Here is a 22,376-nt window from a genome sequence, read left to right as displayed (position 1 = left end):
CATCCGCGGCCATGCAAACCTAGCCCAGATTTGGGTCGGGTTTGCGTCGTTCCGGACGCCGCGGCCATCCGCATTTGCGGTGCGTCGCCGCGTTGGGCCGCTTTTTTGTACGGCTGGACCCATCCGGACGCGCGGGCGCGGGATGGGTCGCCCAGTTGGAGATGCCCTTAGTGCGGAGATTAGGGGATGGGATTAGTGCGGAGATTAGGGGAGGAATATCCGGCCATATTCGTCCATTAATGGTGGTGTCGATTGAGAAAAAACAGCTTCAAGGCTAAGCCCGTTCGATTCAGGACGCGATAGACGGTGGCGAGGAGTTCCGATGTTTGGCTTCCCATCGGACCCCGATAGATAGCATTTACCACAAGTTATCGTCTTCAGTGAATTTCCTAACCAACTTGATCTGGTTCTCCATAAAGAGAGCAGGTAGTAACTCTTATGTGTGAGTTATGACACCTTTGGTTTCTTCAAGTGTATCTTCTACATCAATAGCATATAAGCTGTCTCAGGGGCAAGCTATAAGTAGAAGGGAAAGGGGGAAGGGCAGGGCAATATGTCTACCAAGGAGCTACTTGTTGCGGACAGTAGTATTAGTATTACACTATTATGTGTCAACTACGTCGCTTTGAAACAGAACAGATCGTGCTGTGTTGTATGACAACCGTATCTAGAGGTTCATTTGGTTTGGGAGGCATCAGGAGAAGATCGCATAGGTCTACATCCACGCGCAGCATTTGCTGTTTCACCAGCGTTCACCTTCAGTCTCACATGTGTTGCCGTTCAAGGATGATAGCAGTTGTGAGCGGATGCTGCCTTGATTACCCCACCAAAGAAGTCCTAACACTCTAGTCTTAGATAGTCCTTTCCCTTATACAGAGTCGTAAGGATTATTAGAGCTGCATAGTAGTATGTACTAGGTTAGTATCTTACTTAGATAGCTGCACATTTCCATCCAGTCGGTCGTAAACATGGCTTGCAGATAGCCGGAGGATGTGGTCTTATTGTTGAAGAGGATTCGAAATCAAAGTTTTTGTGAAGACAGTAGAGGAAGTTGGTAACCATACCAAAAAAAAAATCCGAATTGTAACCCTCATAGTTGACTCCCTTTGCACAAAGATGTAAAACTTGTTGTCTTCGAGTCAGATGTGCAACGTGCTTACGGAGAACTGAAGATTGGGGGCTCAAGACTGTTTTTCTTTTGTGTGCAATGGTCGGCCATTCAAGAGGCATTGAGCTAGCCTAGGCAGCAAGTAGGTCGAAGCGGCAGAGTCTGTGGCTTCGTGCAAGGTCAACCGCATGTTGCAAGTTAAAAATTGTAGATATAGCGAAACTAGATCATGGTATTTTATAGAATATATCTCTCTCGAAAGGAAAATAATAAAGCACGACAGCAGATACTTCCAGGCCCGCCGTTCTGGCTATCAGGTCAATAATTTTCATTTGTATACAAGACGCTTTGTTCAACCATTACATATCACCTCAGAAAGAGCATAGCACTTTGTGCTAGAGAAAGAAGTCCAAGGCTCCACTTGGAACACATGAATTATACCCTTACGCGCAAAATTCATGTGTTACAAACGAGCCCATGGAAGTTTCACCCAAATGGCATCGCCAAACATACAACACACATATTGTCATGTCTATAAACTTGAAAATTTTCAGACACCTTCAGCGGTTCACGACGGGGCTCTGAAATGCACCAGCACCACATAGTGAATCCACAAAAGGATGGGACCCAAGTTGAAAATGTATCATCTTTAGATGTAAAGTCAATCTGTTTGGAGGTCATGAGCCGGTAGAAGATACGGTATCAAGATTTGAGCATGCTTGACCAATTTGATATATATGCACCACCCTTAGATTTTTGGGGATGTCCACCTTCCATAGGGGTGCAATATCTGCTGAGCCCCTACTTGCCTTATCTGAACGAAGGGAGAAGACAGTGATCAAGTTACTCCACAATAAGAAGCTCACGGGTATGTCGTATATGTGTATTAGCACGGTAAACGAGAGAAAGTACCTGACTACTGATTGATGATCTTGTTACTCCATGATAAGAACCTGATAGGGAAATCATATACTTTAGCATGGAAATGGCAAACAGCTCTATTAGCACAAGACAAAACCTTTAGATCATACCTACGCCTTCCGAAAATCTATTGGTGCCATGACAAGATGGTAGAGGAGATCTAGCGATGGCAGGGGACAGCACATTGTCACTGAGGTATGATGAAAAGTGAGGAGGAATCAGTTACTCGATTCTGCCATGTACTGTGAACGTGTGTGAACAGTTTAGATTTATAGATAACCTCAGAGTTGATGTAGTAGAGGTACTACTACCACGACGAGGACGAGAGTGGCTTCTCTTGCGATCAGAAGAATAACCGTCCTGAAGCAAGTATGATTAAAACTAGTGCGATAAGATGATAGATTAGCTATTTCAGGCCTATATGTTTTAGCATACCAGTGTTGAACAGGGCCGCTTCTCTCCAGAATATGTGGCGCGATGATCTTGAATAGGTGCTGTTTAGAGAAACGGGATGTCAGAAATTGACTATCAAAAGGTCAAGAGATTTCATGCAAAAATAGTTATGAAAAAAGCATACAAAAATTGTACTGGATTCCTGAGAAAATACTAGTAATGTAAATGTAGCTTGCATGACAGAATACTAACGCACGCAATGGAAACTGCTAGCAGAGTTTATAGCCCCAAACTGCTCATGGGGGCTTCACATTATCTCTTTCTTAGCAATGGGTCTTCACATTATCAGATAATTAAACTAAGTTAGAGGCAAATAACTTATAAAAGCCATCTCATATAATGAAATGGCTGGGCAAGTTCAGATAACTAACTGGACTTTTATAGACTGCCAATTGGACAAACAATTAAAAAACAAACATCAAAATATATGTTATCAATGGCTTTGCTGGAGACAGCTGGCAATATGTGAAGAACTCAAGGTATATTAATCTTCAAAGTTCAAGGCGTATTGAGAGATTGATAAAACAATGATCAGTCCAAACTTCAAGACAGACAAGTCTCAGAGACTCCCGAAAGTCCTCCTATGACTCAGATAGGCAGAAACAGCTAAGAATGACATGACTCAAGTACAACAGCAACTCAAGACAAAATAAAGATTATGGCCTAGGTTACTGAACACCGTCAATCCAGTATCTTAGACCTCAAATGTCATGATCACCTGCCAGCCTTTTGACACATTGAACAAAACTGAAGATTTGCCTCAAAAAGTTAAACATCACAAAAACATAGTATTACGATCTCATTACTGGTCAACAAACTAATACTGTAGCACCATTCGAAGAAAAAAAAATGGCATGTGGCCACGCTGAAACATGATTAATTCCATGTGATGAATACTTATATGGTATAACTTCTTAAATTCCAATGTTGCAGTTGTAGTAACTATGGATTGCATACTCAAAGTTCCATCTTTCCGCAAATGGTGAATTTTGAATGAGAGTAACAAGAATAAATAATCATCAAATCAGAGGAAGAAACAAACACAGAAGGACATTGTAAAATGCAGAAAATAACAGATCATTCGGGGGCTTATACAATAAGCTGCAAACAAAGTTTCGCAAGGATACTATAGGAACTCAAGAAAGTTGGTAGCAAGGTTTGATGTGTGCATGAGTCTCAACTGAAGCAGTTTATAGTAACATGGAAATTACTGAAGACACTAAATATTATCACAACTGCGAACTGCAAGTCCAGACCAGATAGATTATGACAAAGGACACGGAGAATACAAAAGGAAACAAAGTAAGCAGTTTTTTTTTTCAAATATACAGTACTAGACAGAGGTGACCTGGGAAACATTAGATGCATGAAATAATCAGAACTAGAATTCTGAAGAACGTGAACTCACTTTTACCTGGTGTTTTGACACTCTCACTGAAACGAAATGTATGTTCTTCTTTGTTGTGCTTGCTCCTTTGGGCAGGTTTAGACAGTGAGACTTTAATATTCACCTGGAAACACCAACTAAAGATGTGAAAACTATGTAAAGCAAAAAAAAAACTCTGATTTAACCTAAGTAAAGTATGAGAGGAGACCTTTGAGCCATTTTCAGTTAACTCTTCCTTGTCAAAAGATTCAAGACAAAAGATTGCAGCCTCATGAGTCATATATTTAATGCACGCACAACCCCTCTTTTGAGATGATTGTGTATCGTGTGATAGGAAGATGTCCTCAATTTTCCCATAACTCTTGAAGATCTCAGTCAGTTTGGTTTGACCCCAGGAAGATGGTATCCCTTCCACAAAAACTGATTTAACCTAAATGGAACAAAGAAGACATCAGAATACTTAAGATGAGGCAAACTCACAACTAACAATGGAACAAATATACGATCAGGCCATTCAAGAAACAAGCATAATGCTACTCACATCTTTCTTCCATTTCTTGTTAATATTTCCAAGAGAAATGCTATCATTCCCAACAGGAGCTGCAGTTCGACAAAACTTCCCACAGATCTTGTGGTGGGTTTCAATAAACAAGATGATATAATCAGTATGGTTAAAGAGAAGAGGAAGGTATACTGAAATAGGAACTCAGAAGAGTAAAATGTAAGAACAGACACTCGCTATTTGGTGATTAGATAGAGCTGTGGTCGAAGTGAACTTTTTACAAGCAGCATCAACACTAAACAGAAAACACTGGTTGTCAAAGCAGCAACACTATATATGCATCATTTAAGAACTTATATTTTCCCCATTACCTTCTACTTTTCTGTACTAGTATATTTATTATAATTTGTTATGCAAATTGTAGATATGTTCTTGACCATATTAAAAGTGCTCGGTAATTGACAATGTGAATGCTACTCTCAAAGTTGGCTCCGTAAATTAAGAATAGAATGGCACTTCACAGCATTGTGAACTGTAACAACAGACTAGGCAAGAAAGTGTTAGCACCACACCAGACGTCTAATGCATTGTGAACTGTAACAACCCTAGATCACCTCAATATCACCTCAATGCATATATAGAGTATGGTTAAAGAGATCTTGTGGTGGGTTTCAATAAACCCTAGATCACCTCAATATTACTCCTATAAATGGCAAGAAAGTGTTAGCACCACACCAGACGTCTAATGCATTGTGAACTGTAACAACAGACTAGGCACAATTCATTCAAAACCCAACCCTCGTGTGTGATGGGAAGACACATGTAGCACCTTTCTTCGGTTTATATCCTTGTTTCGACAAAAGGGTTAACCCGTTAGTGGTACAATTTGGGTAAACATGCATTGTACGGTAGTCTAACTCAATGTAAACTGGGAAAGTGCTAACTAATGGCTGGAATGCTATATTCCCCTCCACCCCACCCCACAGTAACATTCAACCCACTGTTGCAATAAAACCCCAAGCAAACACAGTCACACGGATGGAACAGGCGCCCTGATACCATTTGTAAAATTTGCTCAAAACCCAGTCACACGGATGGAACAAGCGTGCATGCATATCACCCTGCCCATGTTTTCATCCTCATGTCAGCAAAAAGGGTTAATCAAGAAATGGTAGTTGAGGTAGTACAAGCTATCAGTGGCCGAGCATGCAACAACAGTAAGCATGGGCCAGTTCAGCTGGGTTAGGCCAAATCAGCACAGATAGTGAGATATTTCCTTTAAGTGGAACGGAACGATACAAACTAGTTAGGTGAAAATCGAAGAGAAGGGTGGGCCACGGCCCAGGCGCCGCCACTGCAAGCTATCTGGCAAGTGTTAGTTGCAACCAAAAATCTACATGATAATTAATTTTCACAAGAAACAGCTTTTTTCATCACAGAAAGTAGCCAGCAAAGAGAAAATGAAGCAATCAGAGATAGTAGGTAAAAGTCTGACTTTGTGTTACGAGACACGCCAATCAGAGTAACATCTTTTCGCACCTAAAAGGGGTCATTTAAGGGCATGGTCACGTAATTCATTACGTGATGCCAATCAACCGAACCGACTCGATAAAACCAAATCTTGGCACATAACGGAAAGGTTAATCATCTATCTGTCGGTGCCAAAAAAGAAAGAACTGGTAATGAGCTTACGTAGCTACTCCGTGTAATGATGACATGCAAAATCTGATCTTTGTGGTTTTCAAAACTTATGACATGACTTCGTTACTAATTGAGAAAAGTAAATGCAAATTCGCTTTAGTATTTATTATAGGATTATCCGTTGTGTGCATTTCTGGATAGATTAGCGTCAGCACTTTCCATTCAACCAGTGCCATAGCCCATAGAGAAAACAAGTTGATATGTGTGAACCGTGGTTATAAGTTTATCCAAGTGGATTGTCACTACCTTCACTTTGTCAAAGTTTGCAATGGCATTCTTTGCTTGCGCAGCCTCACGGTACTGCACAAAGCAGTAGCCCTTATTCCTCCGTGTACGGCCGTCCATTATCATCCGCACCTGCGTGATCTCTCCCGCCTTACCGAACACTGCTCTCACATCCTCCTCCTTGGCGCCCCTGTCAAGCCCACCAACAAACACCTCCTTCATACTCATTCTCTGCCTCTCCGACATCCCCACCCCCTCCTCTGCTCGAGCATTACATTCAATTGTCGTCTTCCTATCTAAGGTGTGTTCAGTCAAAGTTTCCACCACCATCTCCTTGCACGATGCTTCCCTCATCGCAACGGCATTGCAATTGGTGGCCAGCTTCTCAACTGTGGTTTCATTCCCATTCTGCTCCTTGGCTGCTGGAATGCCTTGATCATCATCCTCTGTTAGTTTGCCAGTTAGGGTTTCTCGCCCGGACTTGGATGATCCAGCAGCAACCTGCACAACAACAGCAGCAGCACTAGAATCGGTGGCTAACTTCTCCACTACCCTTTCATCTGCACCCTGCTCCTTGTCCACTGAATTGTCTGTGGTGGCATGTTGATCATTTTTAGGCTTGTTGTTTGGAGTCTCCCCACCCAAAGCAGAGGACGCTGTGAAGGCATTGCAATTCTTGACAGGCCTGCGAGCTACGATTCTGCTCTGCTCCTTGGCCGCTGAGTCGTCAGTGGCAACGTTGTGATCATTTGCTGGCTTGGCAGTTGTAATTTCTCCCATCAAATTCTCTGCTCCATCAGAAGCAGCCGCTGCTGCAGCCGCCGCCGCGGCCTTGCGAGCTGCTAATGTGCCCTTGGGGAGAATTTTTTTCACGATGACCTTCCGTACAACCTTCCGTACCTTCCGCGTGGGCGGCGCCGGCTTCGTAGCCGCATCGGGAGCAGCCGGCGGCGTGGAGGGTTGATTAGGGTAGGCAGCGGGAATCATCCGCGCAGACGGCGCCGCGTCCTCCTCGGGCACAGGCGGCGGCGGCGGCGGCAAAAGCCCCGAGTCAGCAACCGGAGGCGGCGGGCTCGGGGCGGGGGGCGGCAGGGTCTCCGGGGAGGGAACGGTGGTCGCGGGGGTGCAAGATTGCGGTGGCGGAGGCGAGGGCGGAGGTATCGGGGTGGCGGCGTTGCGGGGCGGGCGCAGGTCGAGGCGCTTCTTCGGGGGCAGCAGAGCTGACGGCAGCGGTAGCGATGGCGGCGGCGGAGGGGCTTGAGCGTTGGGGAGGGGTACGGGGAGGTGGTGGTGCGGTGGCGGAGGAGGACGAGGAGAGGGGTTAGCCGGCGAGGAGGAGGCGGCGGGGGCGGCGGGACGGCGGCGGGAGTGAGCAGCCGGCTGATCCATGGAGACGGGGTGGTCGGTTCGTTCGAGCGGGGGTGTGTGGGACGCCGTTGCTGTCTCAGGGGTTTTTAGTTCAGTGGGGTTCGGGGACGAGGTTAAATGCCCCCACCCACCGGACACGCGGCCTCACTAAAAAACAATCTATTTGTCACATGTTCAAAGGGGACCAAGGCACGGTGGCCGACGCAAACGGACAGAGTTTCGGTTCCCACAGATAGTAGGATACAGCCGAGACACCAGAAATAAATAAATCAAGGGTGGTTGGTTGAAAATACGTCGGTCACGAACAGTGCCTACATCCTCACGCCCCCTCTTCTACTCCTGGGGTCCACTAGCCAGTGGCACTCTAGCCACTCCCTCTCTAGCCACTTCCACTTGAAATTTGCTCAAGCACCGCTTCACAAGCCCCTAGACTGCGATGGAGGAAGTCGTCGGCGCTATGGTCCCCGACCCTACCACTCCCACCACAATTGTTGCCGCCGATCACAGGGGCAAGACCTAGGCGCGGAAGAAAGAGCTGACATCGGCGAAGAGGGCGCTCAAGACCAAGAAGCGCGGTGCCTCGAGCGCACCCACCGAACGCCACCGAGAAACATGCCGATCTCATCCACGACCCCGCAGCCAAGGCCAACGTCGAAATCCTCACCTTCTGAGTCAAGCCCACGCCAATGAAGAACAAAGTTATCAACAGTAAGTTTCAAGTTATCAACAACAAGACTCAAAGAAATTTGTTGCTATCACCTTTGCCTCTGATCTTTCTACTGCCAGCAACATATGGATGAGAGATGAGGCAAGTGAGCTCCATTAAATTATCTTTACAAAAAAAACTCACATCATTTAGAGTTGTGTAGCCCAATTAATGATTGTTTTGGTGGGTGGTGTTATGGTTGTTAGCAGTTCACGAATTTCCAAGAAGCCTCTCAATGACTCCCCAAGTTGACTATTTCTCTGAAACGTTTTCACACCTAAGTTGGTTACTTTGCTAGCCATCTTTCACACCTAAGCAGGGGAGTTGTTGAAAGTTCAGAGATGGTAAACCTATAGGGGTAGGTTTCTACAAATTTTCTTTGATTTCTTTTGCAAGTTTAGGCTTTGCGGAATATAAAGTGAACCTAATGCAAACTAGGTGAGGCAACCTATATGATGAAACAAGATACTCAAGCACAAAGGCTATCACACAAGTAAATAGCACAAGTAAAGAGATCATTTAGAAATAACCGAGGCACGCGGAGATGAAGATGTATTCCCATGTTCCCTTCCTTTGCAAGAAGGTACATCACGTTTGGAGAGGTGTGGGTCCCACGAAAGACTTCCCAAACGCCACGAAGGCTCACCTTCTTCTCCGGAGCCTATCCCATGAAGGAATAGCTCACTCACTTGTGGTAGACTTTAAAGGTAGCCTCCAAACCCTCACAAACTTCTTCTTGGAGCAAATCCACAACCCGGATGCTTCCGAGTGACACAAGCCACCTAGGGTTTCCACAAAACCCAAGAGTAACAAGCTAGCTCGATGAACTCAAGAGGGAATGAGATTTTGTTTGGTGGAATCATAGATCTAGGCCTCCTCAAGCTTTTCCCCAAAGGGATTTGAGTTTGGTTGGAGGAGGAGGGAGATCTGAAGGTTTTGGAGCTCAACAATGGAGTATGAGAGAGGGAGAAATATCTTGAGCTTTTGCACTAGTCACCTTACCTCTTCAAGGAAGAAGAAGTGGCTTATATAGTCCTCCCGAGAAAAGGAGTCGTTTGAAGCCAGAGTCGAGTCACCCGCAGAGTACCTGGCAGGCACCAAAAATTCTGGTATACCACCCGGCATGCTGGGCTACATACCGGGTTGCCCGACAGCAGCACCCGGTATGTCGGGTTGTGTGCTGGGTTACCCGACAGCAGCACTCGGCATGTCGGGCTGTGTGCCGGCCTGCCTGGAACTGCGGTTCCTCCTCCCGAACCGTATGCCATGGTTCCCAACTTTGCTCAAACGGAATGTTTCTCGGAACAACTATACCACTCAGCATTTTTGGTGTGAAGAATATGTGGTAGGATGTGCATATGTGGCTTTGGCAACATCCCCTTTAAGCTCATCGAGACCACCCCTCTTAATAGAGTGGTGGTTCCTATAGACTCAAATATAACCAATAGAGAAAAGAGCCAAAACACCATCGCTTCTTGAGAACATCAATTGGGGGTCTCTCACCACCTTCCAAGCTCGTATGCAGACAAAAACCTGTGTATACACTTATAGAAACCATTAGTCCACACAATAGCTCTGGTGTCATTGTTAACCAAAATAATGGTTAAGGGTAAAATGCCCTTACAATCTCCCCCTTTTTGGTTAACGATGAAAAACCGAGCTAGAGTCATACAAAGATATTATGATGAACTTAAACAAAAGTTTCCATAGAAGATATTAGGCAAGCTCCCCCATAATGTATGAACTTGAAGAATTTGCGTTTGAATGCAAAGTGCAACAATAGATTATATGAGAAGCTCCCCCAATATCTTTAGGGAACAAGCATGGCATAGACAAGATAAAGCAAGGATATCTAAGTCATAGAGATATAGCATAGAATAGCATAGATAGATACCCAAGATACACATAGCATACTACATAGGATATCTAGGTCATAGGGATATAGCATAGCATAGCATAGATAGATATCCAAGATACACATAGCATACTACATACTTGTCCATCACACAAATGTAAAGTAAATTGTTACAACTAAAGATAGCAAATGGTAGCACAAGCCAATAAGAACCAAATGAAATAGAAAGGCTTGTGCCTACGGAAAACCCCGGCAAAGAACCCGTAAGCCTAAGACTCTACTCCCTTCTCCCCCTTTGGCATCGGAACACCAAAAAGGGATACGGAGTGAGATGGGTACTAGTGTATCCCAAGGAAAGAATAGTTGCGTCCACGAACAAGGCGATGACTAGGACTCCTCCGGCAAACATGGCATCATCGAGGGATGGCATGAGATAGTTGAAGTGAGCAATAGGGGCCATCTCAGGGGGATCCTCGGGCATCTCAAGCCCACGAGCATTGAAGTCCTCTCGAATGAGGTCATGGTTGCTTTGAGCCAACCGAAGAGCCTTGGAGTTCACATCATAGGACTGCTTGCACATAGTGAAGAGAGTCTTGAAGAACTTGGCAGCCCCCTTCTTGGGCTTCACAGAGTTGGAGCTAGAGGCTATCGAAGGGTCATGGCATTGCTTGATGACTGGCTCCGAGGATGCTGCAGTTGGACGCATAGACAGGACCTCAGGAGTGGTACGACGAAGAGGCAACTCAATAAGGGCATGCCGCTCACGATGCCCTACCAACATAGTGGAAGGAACGACCGTACGAAGCAAACGTTGCACATAAGCAAAATAGTTGGGAGACACCCTTTTCTCCACTGCCCTCTTCAGCTCAAGATAGATATATCCCGGAACATCAATCTTCGGCTATTGACTCGGGTGAGTATAGAACAAGGGATTCTTGGCATACCGATGGCAAGCCTGAAAGTCACCCGCCTTCCTGACAATAGTGCAACGGTAAATCCTGGCCAGGGTGTTGTAGAACTAATACATAGCAGTAATCTGAGGAATCGGAGGAGATGGAATGGTCGAGGGATAGCAGAAGGCAATAGAGGCATCATGCATAGACCCTTCACTATGAATGCGAAATCTCTCGCGCAAATCTCCTGTGTAACCAAGGGCAGTCTGAAACTGGTCATAGTCAATAGTGAATTGATATCTGCCTGACATCCAAGTAATGCGCCTATGAGTTGTGTTGTGGAAGTAGGTTGTGCAGAAAAATTGGCTGACAAGCTCCGGCAAATAATCTTCCTCAATGGTGACAAGTGGCCACAGGTTCATCTTCTTCAAGGCGATATCGACATACTTGAAATCATCATGCTTGTGCATATCATGGAATGCAACATTAAGACGTCTGGGCTTCACAGAAGATTTCGGTTGAATCGGCTCATAAAACTTTTCCCACATGAAAAATTGGGCTTTTGTCCAAAAGCGCCTATCTTCTGTGAACGGTGGGTCATCAGTCACATATGGATTATCCTGCCGCGGGTTGGTCCAAATGTACAACTCACACGTCTTCAGATCAACATTGGGAACATAGTTGGGACCATGACGCTCAACTTCTTGAGTAAAATCTTCATAGTCAACATCCTCATCTTCCCCGGAACTAGGAGTTGGGTGTTTCTTTCTTTTGGCCTTGAGCTTGGTACGGGTACCACCCCGGCTGCCACCAGTCTCAACCATGTGGTCTTTTCCCCGACGGGATTTTGGAGGAACAAAGACCAAGTCAGCCGCCTCATCACCCGAAGACATGCTCTCCTTGCCCTAACTTGGCGGAGAAGAGCTTCTAGTGGAGGAATCCTTGGTGGGTGGAAATCCAAAGTCCTCTCAAATGGCTTGACCAAACTTGAATCCATTCGGTGGAGATGCTCCAAATGATGATGGAAGCAAGGGGAGGAATGAATCTGGAGCTCCAAGGGTTGAAACAATCTCCTTGAAGATGAGGGTGGTGTGGTAGTGGTGGCAATGGTGAAGAGATGTGATGGGGAAGAAAGGGGAACCAAGGGGTAACCCTAACTTACCCAGGGAATAAGTATCCCTTGCGACACGAGTGTTCGATAGCCGATCCGGTATCACCAGGTCGAGTGCCGACGAACTCGACACCCAACTCGACAGGTCGGGCCAGGCACCAGCAGTCCGGTAGCAGCACCCGGCAGACCGGGCTGGCTACCGGAAATTCCGGCAGCAGCACTCGGCAGGCCGGGTCAGGTACCGAAAATCCTGAGCAACCTCCTTTTTGTTAGAACTTTCAAGGCGGGCATGCACAAGTGATGGAAATTTGTGATTTAGATACTGAGAATATTTACGCAGCACATGATTTCTGTCGGATAGCCTCACTTACCACAAGCACCAAAGAAAAAATGCGCGAAAGAACTATAAAAACTAACTAAATATTACATCAGCTGCAAGGCTTTGAAAAAATATTACAGAACCCAGAGAAATTGAATGGTAATTGATACGCGTACAGCACGCGACCGTTGGGAACCCCAAGAGGAAGGTGTGATGCGTACAGCGGCAAGTTTTCCCTCAGTATGAAACCAAGGTTTAATCGAACCAGTAGGAGCCAAGAAGCACGTTGAAGGTTGATGGCCGCGAGATGTAGTGCGGCGCAACACCAGGGATTCCGGCGCCAACGTGGAACCTGCACAACACAAACCAAGTACTTTGCCCCAACGAAACAGCGAGGTTGTCAATCTCACCGGCTTGCTGTAACAAAGGATTAGATGTATAGTGTGAATGATGATTGTTTGCAGAGAACAGTAGAACGGTATTGCAGTAGATTGTATTTCAGTAAAGAGAATTGGACCGGGGTCCATAGTTCACTAGAGGTATCTCTCCCATAAGATAAACAGCATGTTGGGTGAACAAATTATAGTTGGGCAATTGACAAATAAAGAGGGCATGACCATGCACATACATATTATGATGAGTATAGTGAGATTTAATTGGGCATTACGACAAAGTACATAGACCGCTATCCAGCATGCATCTATGCCTAAAAAGTCCACCTTCAGGTTATCATCCGAACCCCTTCCAGTATTAAATTGCTAACAACAGACAATTGCATTAAGTATTGCGCGTAATGTAATCAATAACTACATCCTCGGACATAGCATCAATGTTTTATCCCTACTGGCAACAGCACATCCATAATCTTAGAGATTTCTGTCACTTCCCCAGATTCACGGAGACATGAACCCACTATCGAGCATAAATACTCCCTCTTGGAGTTAATAGCAAAAACTTGGCCAGAGCCTCTACTAATAACGGAGAGCATGCAAGATCATAAACAACACATAGATATAAATTTGATAATCAACATAACATGGTATTCTCTATTCATCGGATCCCAACAAACACAACATATAGAATTACAGATAGATGATCTTGATCATGTTCGGCAGCTCACAAGACCCGACAATTAAGCACAATGAGGAGAAGACAACCATCTAGCTACTGCTATGGACCCATAGTCCAGGGGTAGACTACTCACACATCACTCCGGAGGCGACCATGGCGGCGTAGAGTCCTCCGGGAGATGATTCCCCTCTCCGGCAGGGTGCCGGAGGCGATCTCCTGAATCCCCCGAGATGGGATTGGCGGCGGCGGCGTCTCTGGAAGGTTTTCCGTATCGTGGCTCTCGGTACTGGGGGTTTCGCGACGAAGGCTTTAAGTAGGCGGAAGGGTAGGTCAGGGGGCAACGCGAGGGGCCCAGGAGACAGGGCGGCGCGGCCAAGGGTGGGGCCGCGCCGGCCACCCTCCTGGCCACCTCGTGGCCCCACTTCGTTGACTCTTCGGTCTTCTGGAAGCTTCGTGGCAAAATAGGACCCTGGGCGTTGATTTCGTCCAATTCCGAGAATATTTCCTTACTAGGATTTCTGAAACCAAAAACAGCAGAAAACAGCAACTGGCACTTCGGCATCTTGCTAATAGGTTAGTTCCAGAAAATGCAAAAATATGATATAAAGTGTGCATAAAACATGTAGATATCATCAATAATGTGGCATGGAACATAAGAAATTATCGATACGTTGGAGACGTATCAGCATCCCCAAGCTTAGTTCCTGCTCGTCCCGAGCAGGTAAACGATAACAAAGATAATTTCTGGAGTGACATGCCATCATAACCTTGATCATACTATTTGTAAGCATATGTAGTGAATGCAGCGATCAAAACAATGTAAATGACATGAGTAAACAAATGAATCATATAGCAAAGAATTTTCATGAATAGTACTTCAAGACAAGCATCAATAAGTCTTGCATAAGAGTTAACTCATAAAGCAATAATTCATAGTAGAGGTATTGAAGCAACACAAAGGAAGATTAAGTTTCAGCGGTTGCTTTCAACTTGTAACATGTATATCTCATGGATAATTGTCAACATAGAGTAGTATAATAAGTGCAATATGCAAGTATGTAGGAATCAATGCACAGTTCACACAAGTGTTTGCTTCTTGAGATGGAGAGAAATAGGTGAACTGACTCAACAATAAAAGTAAAAGAATGGTCCTTCAAAGAGGAAAGCATCGATTGCTATATTTGTGCTAGAGCTTTGATTTTGAAAACAAGAAACAATTTTGTCAACGGTAGTAATAAAGCATATGTATCATGTAAATTATATCTTACAAGTTGCAAGCCTCATGCATAGTATACTAATAGTGCCCGCACCTTGTCCTAATTAGCTTGGACTACCGGGATTATCGCAATGCACATGTTTTAACCAAGTATCACAAAGGGGTACCTCTATGCCGCCTGTACAAAGGTCTAAGGAGAAAGCTCGCATTGGATTTCTCGCTATTGATTATTCTCAACTTAGACATCCATACCGGGACAACATAGACAACAGATAATGGACTCCTCTTTTATGCATAAGCATGTAGCAACAATTAATTTTCTCATATGAGATTGAGGATATATGTCCAAAACTGAAACTTCCACCATGGATCATGGCTTTAGTTAGCGGCCCAATGTTCTTCTCTAACAATATGCATGCTCTAACCATAAGGTGGTAGATCGCTGATACGTCTCCAACGTATCTATAATTTCTGATGTTCCATGCTTGTTTTATGACAATACCGACATGTTTTGTTCACACTTTATGTCATTATTATGCGTTTTCCGGAACTAACCTATTGACGAGATGCCGAAAGGCCAGTTGCTGTTTTCTGCTATTTTTGGTTTCAGGAATCCTAGTAACGAAATATTCTCGGAATTGGACGAAATCAACGCCCAGGTTCCTATTTTGCCTGGAAGCATCCAGAACACCCCGAGAGCCGCCAGAGAGGGGGCACTGGGCCCCCAGACCATAGGCCGGCGCGGCCCAGGCCCTGGCCGCGCCGCCCTATGGTGTCGTCGCCTCGTTGACCTTCTGACGCCGCCTCTTCACCTATTTAAGCCCCCTCGACCTAAAACCTCGATACGGAAAAGCCACGGTACGAGAAACCTTCCAGAGCCGCCGCCATCGCGAAGCCAAGATCTGGGGGACAGGAGTCTCTGTTCCGGCACGCCGCCGGGACGGGGAAGTGCCCCCGGAAGGCTCCTCCATCGACACCACCGCCATCTTCATCAACGCTGCTGTCTCCCATGAGGAGGGAGTAGTTCTCCATCGAGGCTCGGGGCTGTACCGGTAGCTATGTGGTTCATCTCTCTCCTATGTACTTCAATACAATAATCTCATGAGCTGCTTTACATGATTGAGATTCATATGATGATGCTTGTAATCTAGATGTCATTATGCTAGTCAAGTGAATTTTACTTATGTGATCACCGGAGACTCCTTGTCCCACGTGTGTAAAGGTGACAGTGTGTGCACCGTGTGAGTCTCTTAGTCTATATTTTACAGAATACTTATTCACTGTTATGAATGGCATAGTGAAGTGCTTATTTATATCTCTTTATGATTGCAATGTGTTTTGTATCACAATTTATCTATGTGCTACTCTAGTGATGTTATTAAAGTAGTTTTATTCCTCCTGCACGATGTAATGGTGACAGTGTGTGCATCCGTGTTAGTACTTGGCGTATGCTATGATTATGATCTCTTGTAGATTATGAAGTTAACTATTGCTATGATGGTATTAATGTGATCTATTCCTCCTACATAGTGTGAAGGTGACAGTGTGCATACTATGTTAGTACTTGGTTTAGTCTTATTGATCTTTCATGCACTCTAAGGTTATTTAAATATGAACATTGAATTGTGGAGCTTGTTAACTCTGGCATTGAGGATTCGTGTAATCCTACGCAATGTGTTCATCATCCAACAAGACTGTAGAGTATGCATTTATCTATTATGTTATGTGATCAATGTTGAGAGTGTCCACTAGTGAAAGTCTAATCCCTAGGCCTTGTTCTTAAATACTGCTATCGCTGCTTGTTTACTGTTTTACTGCGTTACTACTGCTTGTTTACTGTCCTGGGCAAAGCACTTTTCTGGTGCCATTGCTACTGCTCATACTTATTCATACCACCTGTATTTCACTATCTCTTCGCCGAACTAGTGCACCTATTAGGTGTGTTGGGGACACAAGAGACTTCTTGCTTTGTGGTTGCAGGGTTGCATGAGAGGGATATCTTTGACCTCTTCCTCCCTGAGTTCGATAAACCTTGGGTGGTCCACTTAAGGGAAACTTGCTGCTGTTCTACAAACCTCTGCTCTTGGAGGCCCAACACTGTCTACAGGAAAAGGAGGGGGCGTAGACATCAAGCTATTTTCTGGCGCCGTTGCCGGGGAGGAAAGGTAAAAGGTACTCACACTCCGGATCTCGGCTACTAAGCTATTTTCCGGCGCCGTTGTAAGTACTCGAAGCTATTTCCTTTAGATCCTGCAATTGCATCTTTTTGTTTCTTGTTTACACTAGTTAGGCATAATGGAAAACAACAAAAATATGAGAGATCTTTATGAACTTTATCTTGAATTAGGACATGATGTGTTTGAAGAGAGAATTAAAAAACCCATGGAACTTTATATGCATGCTAATGGGAATGTTATTAATATGAATGCTTTGAACACTATTGTTGCTAATGCTATGGAAAATTCTAAGCTTGGGGAAGCTGGCTTTGATGAGTATGATATTTTTAGTCCCCCAAGAATTGAGGAGGAAATTTACTTTGATGATTCTTTACCTCCTATTTATGATGATTATAATGATAGTAGTCTTTTGTTACCACCTGTTATGGAGGATGAATTTAATTATGAATACAATATGCCTCCTATATTTAATGATGAGAATAATAATGATAGCTACTTTGTTGAATTTGCACCCACTACAACTAATAAAATTGATTATGCTTATGTGGAGAGTAATAATTTTATGCATGAGACTCATGATAAGAATGTTTCATTTGATAGTTATATTGTTGAGTTTGCTCATGATGCTACTGAACATTATTATGAGAGAGGAAAATATGGTTGTAGAAATTTTCATGTTACTAAAACACCTCTCTATGTGCTGAAATTTTTGAAGCTACACTTGTTTTATCTTCCTATGCTTGTTACTTTGCTCTTCATGAACTTGTTTATTTACAAGATTCCTATGCATAGGAAGCATGTTAGGCTTAAATTTGTTTCATACTTGCCTCTTGATGCTCTCTTTTTGCTTCAAATACTATTTCTAGCGAGTGCATCATTAAAACTGCTGAGCCCATCTTAATGGCTATAAAGAAAGAACTTCTTGGGAGATAACCCATATGTTATTTTGCTACAGTACTTTGTTTTATATTTGTGTCTTGGAAGTTGTTTACTACTGTAGCAACCTCTCCTTATCTTAGTTTAGTGTTTGGTTGTGCCAAGTGAAGCCTCTAATCGAAGGTTGATACTAGATTTGGATTACTGCACAGAAACAGATTTCTTTGCTGTCACGAATCTGGGAAAAATTCTCTGTAGGTAACTCAGAAAATTATGCCAATTTACGTGAGTGATCCTCAGATATGTACGCAACTTTCATTCAATTTGAGAATTTTCATTTGAGCAAGGCTGGTGCCCTTTTAAAATTCGTCTTTACGGACTGTTCTGTTTTGACAGATTCTGCCTTTTATTTCGCATTGCCTCTTTTGCTATGTGGGATGGATTTCTTTGTTCCATTAACTTCCAGTAGCTTTGGGCAATGTCCAGAAGTGTTAAGAATGATTGTGTCACCTCTGAACATGTGAGTTTTTGATTATGCACTAACCCTCTAATGAGTTTGTTTCGAGTTTGGTGTGGAGGAAGTTTTCAAGGGTCAAGAGAGGAGGATGATATATTATGATCAAGGAGAGTGAAAGCTCTAAGCTTGGGGATGCCCCGGTGGTTCACCCCTGCATATTTCAAGAAGACTCAAGCATCTAAGCTTGGGGATGCCCAAGGCATCCCCTTCTTCATCGACAACTTATCAGGTTCCTTCTCTTGAAACTATATTTTTATTCGGCCACATCTTATGTACTTTACTTGGAGCGTCTGTGTGCTTTTATTTTTGTTTTGTGTTTGAATAAGATCTGATCCATCATGCTTGTGTGGGAGAGAGACACGCTCCGCTGGTTCGTATGAACACACGTGTTCTTAGCTTTTAATTTTCATGGCGAAGGTTGAAACTGCTTCGTTAATTGTTATATGGTTGGAAACGGAAAATGCTACATGTAGTAATTGGTAAAATGTCTTGGATAATGTGATACTTGGCAATTGTTGTGCTCATGTTTAAGCTCTTGCATCATATACTTTGCACCTATTAGTGAAGAAATACATAGAGCTAGTTAAAATTTGGTTTGCATGAGTGGTTTCTCTAGAGTCTAGATATTTTCTAGTGAGGTGTTTGAACAACAAGGAAGACGATGTATAGTCTTATAATGCTTGTAATATGTCTTTTATGTAAGTTTTGATGTACTATTTCGTGCTTGTGTTTGCTCCAAACAACCTTGCTAGCCTAAACCTTGTATCGAGAGGGAATACTTCTCATGCATCCAAATACTTGAGCCAACCACTATGCCATTTGTGTCCACCATACCTACCTACTACATGGTATTTTTCCGCCATTCCAAAGTAAATTGCTTGAGTGCTACCTTTAAATTTCCATTCTTCACCTTTACAATATATAGCTCATGGGACAAATAGCTTAAAAACTATTGTGGTATTGAATATGTACTTATGCACTTTATCTCTTATTAAGTTGCTTGTTGAGCGATAACCATGTTCCTGGGGACGCCATCAACTACTCTTTGTTGAATTTCATGTGAGTTGCTATGCATGTTCGTCTTGTCTGAAGTAAGAGCGATCTACCACCTTATGGTTGGAGCATGCATATTGTTAGAGAAGAACATTGGGCCGCTAACTAAAGCCATGATCCATGGTGGAAGTTTCAGTTTTGGACAATATCCTCAATCTCAAATGAGAAAATTAATTGTTGTTACATGCTTATGTATAAAAGAGGAGTCCATTATCTGTTGTCTATGTTGTCCCGGTATGGATGTCTAAGTTGAGAATAATCAATAGCGAGAAATCCAATGCGAGCTTTCTCCTTAGACCTTTGTACAGGCGGCATAGAGGTACCCCTTTGTGACACTTGGTTAAAACATGTGCATTGCGATGATCCGGTAGTCCAAGCTAATTAGGACAAGGTGCGGGCACTATTAGTATACTATGCATGAGGCTTGCAACTTATAAGATATAATTTACATGATACATATGCTTTATTACTACCGTTGACAAAATTGTTTCTTGTTTTCAAAATCAAAGCTCTAGCACAAATATAGCAATCGATGCTTTCCTCTTTGAAGGACCTTTCTTCTACTTTTATGTTGAGTCAGTTTACCTATTTCTCTCTATCTTAGAAGCAAACACTTGTGTGAACTGTGCATTGATTCCTACATACTTGCATATTGCACTTGTTATATTACTTTGCATTGACAAACTATCCATGAGATATACATGTTACAAGTTGAAAGCAACCGCTGAAACTTCATCTTCCTTTGTGTTGCTTCAATGCCTTTACTTTGAATTATTGCTTTATGAGTTAATTCTTATGCAAGACTTATTGATGCTTGTCTTGAAGTACTATTCATGAAAAGTCTTTGCTATATGATTCACTTGTTTACTCCTGTCATTTACATTGTTTTGATCGCTGCATTCACTACATATGCTTTACAAATAGTATGATCAAGGTTATGATGGCATGTCACTCCAGAAATTATCTTTGTTTATCGTTTACCTGCTCGGGACGAGCAGGAACTAAGCTTGGGGATGCTGATACGTCTCCAACGTATCTATAATTTCTGATGTTCCATGCTTGTTTTATGACAATACCGACATATTTTGTTCACACTTTATGTCATTATTATGCGTTTTCCGGAACTAACCTATTGACGAGATGCCGAAAGGCCAGTTGCTGTTTTCTGCTGTTTTTGGTTTCAGAAATCCTAGTAACGAAATATTCTCGGAATTGGACGAAATCAACGCCCAGGTTCCTATTTTGCCCGGAAGCATCCAGAACACCCGAGAGCCGCCAGAGAGGGGGCACTGGGCCCCCAGACCATAGGCCGGCGCGGCCCAGGCCCTGGCCACGCCGCCCTATGGTGTCGTCGCCTCGTTGACCTTCTGACGCCGCCTCTTCGCCTATTTAAGCCCCCTCGACCTAAAACCTTGATACGGAAAAGCCACGGTACGAGAAACCTTCCAGAGCCGCCGCCATCGCGAAGCCAAGATCTGGGGGACAGGAGTCTCTGTTCCGGCACGCCGCTGGGACGGGGAAGTGCCCCCGGAAGGCTCCTCCATCGACACCACCGCCATCTTCATCAACGCTGCTGTCTCCCATGAGGAGGGAGTAGTTCTCCATCGAGGCTCGGGGCTGTACCGGTAGCTATGTGGTTCATCTCTCTCCTATGTACTTCAATACAATAATCTCATGAGCTGCTTTACATGATTGAGATTCATATGATGATGCTTGTAATCTAGATGTCATTATGCTAGTCAAGTGAATTTTACTTATGTGATCTCCGGAGACTCCTTGTCCCACGTGTGTAAAGGTGACAGTGTGTGCACCGTGTGGGTCTCTTAGGCTATATTTCACGGAATACTTATTCACTGTTATGAATGGCATAGTGAAGTGCTTATTTATATCTCTTTATGATTGCAATGTGTTTTGTATCACAATTTATCTATGTGCTACTCTAGTGATGTTAGTAAAGTATTTTTATTCCTCCTGCACGGTGTAATGGTGACAGTGTGTGCATCCGTGTTAGTACTTGGCGTATGCTATGATTATGATCTCTTGTAGATTATGAAGTTAACTATTGCTATGATGGTATTAATGTGATCTATTCCTCCTACATAGTGTGAAGGTGACAGTGTGCATACTATGTTAGTACTTGGTTTAGTCTTATTGATCTTTCATGCACTCTAAGGTTATTTAAATATGAACATTGAATTGTGGAGCTTGTTAACTCCGGCATTGAGGATTCGTGTAATCCTACGCAATGTGTTCATCATCCAACAAGAGTGTAGAGTATGCATTTATCTATTCTGTTATGTGATCAATGTTGAGAGTGTCCACTAGTGAAAGTCTAATCCCTAGGCCTTGTTCCTAAATACTGCTATCGCTGCTTGTTTCTTGTTTTTCTGCGTTACTACCGCTTGTTTATCGTCTGGGCAAAGCACTTTTCTGGTGCCGTTGCTACTGCTCATACTTATTCATACCACCTGTATTTCACTATCTCTTCGCCGAACTAGTGCACCTATTAGGTGTGTTGGGGACACAAGAGACTTCTTGCTTTGTGGTTGCAGGGTTGCATGAGAGGGATATCTTTGACCTCTTCCTCCCTGAGTTCGATAAACCTTGGGTGATCCACTTAAGGGAAACTTGCTGCTGTTCTACAAACCTCTGCTCTTGGAGGCCCAACACTGTCTACGGGAAAAGGAGGGGGCGTAGACATCAATCGCCCTTACTTCAGACAAGACGAACATGCATAGCAACTCACATGATATTCAACAAAGAGTAGTTGATGGCGTCCCCAGGAACATGGTTATCGCACAACGAGCAACTTAATAAGAGATAAAGTGCATAAGTACATATTCAATACCACAATAGTTTTTAGGCTATTTGTCCCATGAGCTATATATTGTAAAGGTGGAGAATGGAAATTTAAAGG

The 22,376-nt window shown here is 43.7% G+C and overlaps 1 protein-coding gene across 2 annotated transcripts; it reads right to left on the bottom strand.

The window, feature by feature from the left end:
- Window positions 1–1,327: 1,327 nt before the first annotated feature.
- On the bottom strand, window positions 1,328–7,752 carry LOC127321940 (uncharacterized). 2 transcript variants are annotated; one of them, XM_051350894.2, is made up of 9 exons: window positions 6,319–7,752; window positions 4,411–4,497; window positions 4,078–4,299; window positions 3,891–3,993; window positions 2,465–2,523; window positions 2,310–2,389; window positions 2,140–2,219; window positions 2,021–2,061; window positions 1,328–1,922 (listed from the first exon to the last, which is right to left on the bottom strand). In XM_051350894.2, exons 1-9 carry the CDS (start codon window positions 7,684–7,686, stop codon window positions 1,857–1,859), a joined length of 2,106 nt encoding a protein of 701 aa, XP_051206854.1. In that variant the 5' UTR covers window positions 7,687–7,752; the 3' UTR covers window positions 1,328–1,856. The 2 variants fall into 2 exon arrangements, with proteins under 2 accessions (XP_051206854.1, XP_051206855.1); XM_051350895.2 differs by having other exon boundaries at window positions 3,897–3,993.
- Window positions 7,753–22,376: the final 14,624 nt, after the last annotated feature.

The sequence above is a fragment of the Lolium perenne genome, chromosome 2, assembly GCF_019359855.2.
Source record: "Lolium perenne isolate Kyuss_39 chromosome 2, Kyuss_2.0, whole genome shotgun sequence".
Classification (NCBI taxonomy): domain Eukaryota; kingdom Viridiplantae; phylum Streptophyta; class Magnoliopsida; order Poales; family Poaceae; genus Lolium; species Lolium perenne.
The sequence above is the reverse complement of the archived record's forward strand: the minus strand, read 5'-3'. Positions and strand labels throughout refer to the sequence as shown.